Source organism: Sphaeroforma arctica (genome assembly GCF_001186125.1).
Source record: "Sphaeroforma arctica JP610 unplaced genomic scaffold supercont1.872, whole genome shotgun sequence".
Classification (NCBI taxonomy): Eukaryota; class Ichthyosporea; order Ichthyophonida; genus Sphaeroforma; species Sphaeroforma arctica.
In genome coordinates, this window is record NW_014039686.1 from 31,969 (window position 1) to 35,195 (window position 3,227).

The 3,227-nt window shown below is 37.5% G+C and overlaps 1 protein-coding gene across 1 annotated transcript; it reads right to left on the minus strand.

Annotated features, from left to right (window-relative positions):
* Positions 1-2,132: 2,132 nt before the first annotated feature.
* SARC_09022 (hypothetical protein) lies at positions 2,133-3,056 on the minus strand (the record flags this gene model as incomplete). The annotated part of the gene is made up of 2 exons (XM_014296988.1): positions 2,133-2,259; positions 2,945-3,056. Coding segments are annotated over 2 exons (225 nt in total), but the record flags the coding sequence as incomplete, so codon positions are not given.
* Positions 3,057-3,227: the final 171 nt, after the last annotated feature.

The following is a 3,227-nucleotide window of genomic DNA, read 5'->3' on the forward strand; positions in this document are numbered from 1 at the left end:
GTGTGTGTGTGTGTGTATATATATATATATATATATATATATATATATATATGTGTGTGTGTGTGTGCATATATATATATATATATATATATGTGTGTGTGTGTGTGTGTGTGTGCGTGTGCGCGTGTGGGACCCACAAAGAGAAGATAGTGCTGTAGCGATTGGTCTACATACATACCTTCTTAGAGCTAACTAGCAAGTAGTCATACTCTTCTCTGACGCGTAGGATGAAAAAGTTATCCGATTGGTGGCTCAGTCTGTAGAATTGAATAAAACGTAAATAACTAAAGTCAACCAAGAATTACAGAACATAGTACGATAATATTCAACTAAGAATAGTAGAAAATAGTACGCTAAGAATCATCATCATACAGAAATAGACATAGTCAGTCAATATAGTAAAATAATAAACAATAAAGTTACTGTCTGTGTACTATAACAGAACATAGTTAGAAAACAATCAATAAACAGTACTCGGTCTATAATATTAGAACAGAACACATGACGATCAATAGAGATAGGCAATGAAATATACTCTCTGTAAAATATAACAGAACATAGTAAAAGACCAATCCATAGAGATACGCATTAAAGTATACTGTCTGTATGATATAACAGAACATAGTGAACGATAAAACACAAGCAATGAATTGTACTATCTGTATGATAAAACAGAACATAGAAAAATATACGATATTATAGAACATAATACAAGAATAATAATAAAAACACAAGCAATGAAGTGTACTATCTGTATGATAAAACAGAACATAGAAAAATGTACGATATTACAGAACATAGTACAAGAATAACAATAAAAACACAAGCAATGGAGTGTACTATCTGTATGATAAAACAGAACATAGAAAAAAATACGATATAATAGAACATAGTACAAGAACAATCAATAAGTATATAATCAAAGGAGATTGAACGAAATTCTATTGTGCGCTCAATTCCGTACCGTCGGCGAGAGCAGGGACTCACATACATTGTGGCGTGCATACAACGAGCATCTCAAGAATCAACAGATAGGAATAATTCGTATCTTGCTTTGATATATATAGACAGGACATACCCTACGGAGCCAAGAGAAGTAAACGGTATCCTCCTCCTTAATTTATAGTTATTCGGCTCAATGTTGCAAATTCCATTCTCTGCACAATGCAAAGGGATTTATTCATTGAGAATTAGCGCAACAATCCATGGCCGAGACTCCCGAAACAAGAATCAGGAAAATCGGCAGAGACCAGATTGCAAACACTAAATATCACCCACGCGATCATAAAAATAACAACGCGAAGTGTTTTCATACACTCTGGGCTCGATTGTTTTGTTCAATTGGCCACTTTTGTGCGGGTCTTGAGATGCCCACGTTTGCCTCTGCCGAGGGGAGACTACACTATACATATGTAGCCAGGCAGAGACACCCATCTGTACGTATACACATATATGTGTTACACCCTAAAGCATGTGAGTGTAAGCTTGATTGTCCATTTGAATAGGACCGGAGCTCTGCGCGTGTGTCTGTGCCGGTATGCAAGTACGTATAGAGACGTGTGTGCTTGAACAACTACAGCCCACAGTATATGTACAAGATGAAACAGATATATATATACATCAACCAAGATTGTCATTGTGTAGACAAATGGGTGCATTCGTGTGTATGAACGCAAAGAAGTTAAAAGTTGTATAGTGTTATCATTCGGCTGTGAGGTGCATCAGTAGAGGCAAGATACGTTAACGAGGGGTAAATGCTGCTGGTTGATGTCTACTAAAGTTTTATTTACCAAACGTAAACGTGTGCATACAGACGTTACTGTAGAATATAGTAGTACACGAGTACACCTATATGTATACAAACCCAACCATTGGAGATACACAAGAATGCGCGTATTTATGTGTATGGGCACACCCACCAACGATAGAAATAAACACATACGCAACTCGTTCTACACAGAGCACTACTCCCATATTCCTAAAGACTGGTGCAGTCGTGCCGACGGACATCCCTAAACCCCTAAAAACCTCATATCGGTGGGCAAGACGTACCACTTTAAAATAGTGTTCGCGTGGGGCTATCTTTTGTCTGTAACGCCTTCGTATCGGTTGCGTGGATTGGGTTTAGGATTGTGCACTAGAACGTCTAAGCCACAGCCAAATCCAATATCGTACCCGTAATGAGCAAGATACGGCTCTGCATTTTGTTGCGTTTGTTGATCTTCAGCACGATGTCCGCAAAGTTCACCACCTCATCGCCTTCAAGGCGAATGCACATAGAGTTTTGGAGAAAGACATATGAAAATGGAGTTGTACTGGAAGACTAAAATGTGACTGTACTGGAAGAGTAGAATGGGATTGTAATCAAAGATATTAAAATGGGTTTGTAGTTTAAGATTAAAATCGGGTTGTAGTGGAAGATAAAATGAGATTGTAATATAAGAGTGAAATGCGATTGCAATGACAGATTAAAATAGGATTGTAGTGAAAGATTAAATTGGGATTATAATGAAGGATTAAAATAGGATAGAACCGATTGACTATAATGGTATGTCGAGAACTATTAAATTTGGTATATAGCTATGACAAGATTGGTGGAACCAGTTGACTTAGCAATGAGATAGCCCCGAAATGCGCGTGTGCCAACGATATCACCGGAGATAACACCAGAATAAACAAGTATACACCTGTATAAAGAAGTATACATATCACGGATATACTATTCCCTTACAAATAACAGAACAACGTGTGTACACGCATATCAACTTGCCCATACATACATACATACATACATACATGTATACATACATACATGCATACATGCATACATACATACATACATACATACGTACATACATACATACATACATACATACATACATACATATATGTATATATATATGTATATGTATTTACATATGCCGCATCAGCCTTCTAAGCTTACCCGTTTTCTTCATTATCTTGACAACCGCAGGTATATCATTCGTACCAATGTGGTCACCTAGCGGAGGTTTCGTATCGCTCGAACGCCGTCGTTGTTTGCGACCTTCGGGAAACTACCACGAGAAGAACAGTTAGTGCAATACAGTGCAACAAACCTATTGTGTATATGAAATTAGGCACGGATTCACACACAAATCTAGTCCAGAAGCCATTCTCAACTGCTGTTAGTATATTGTAGTGGTGTATATATTAAATCAGGGGTTATCCCACACACACACACACAC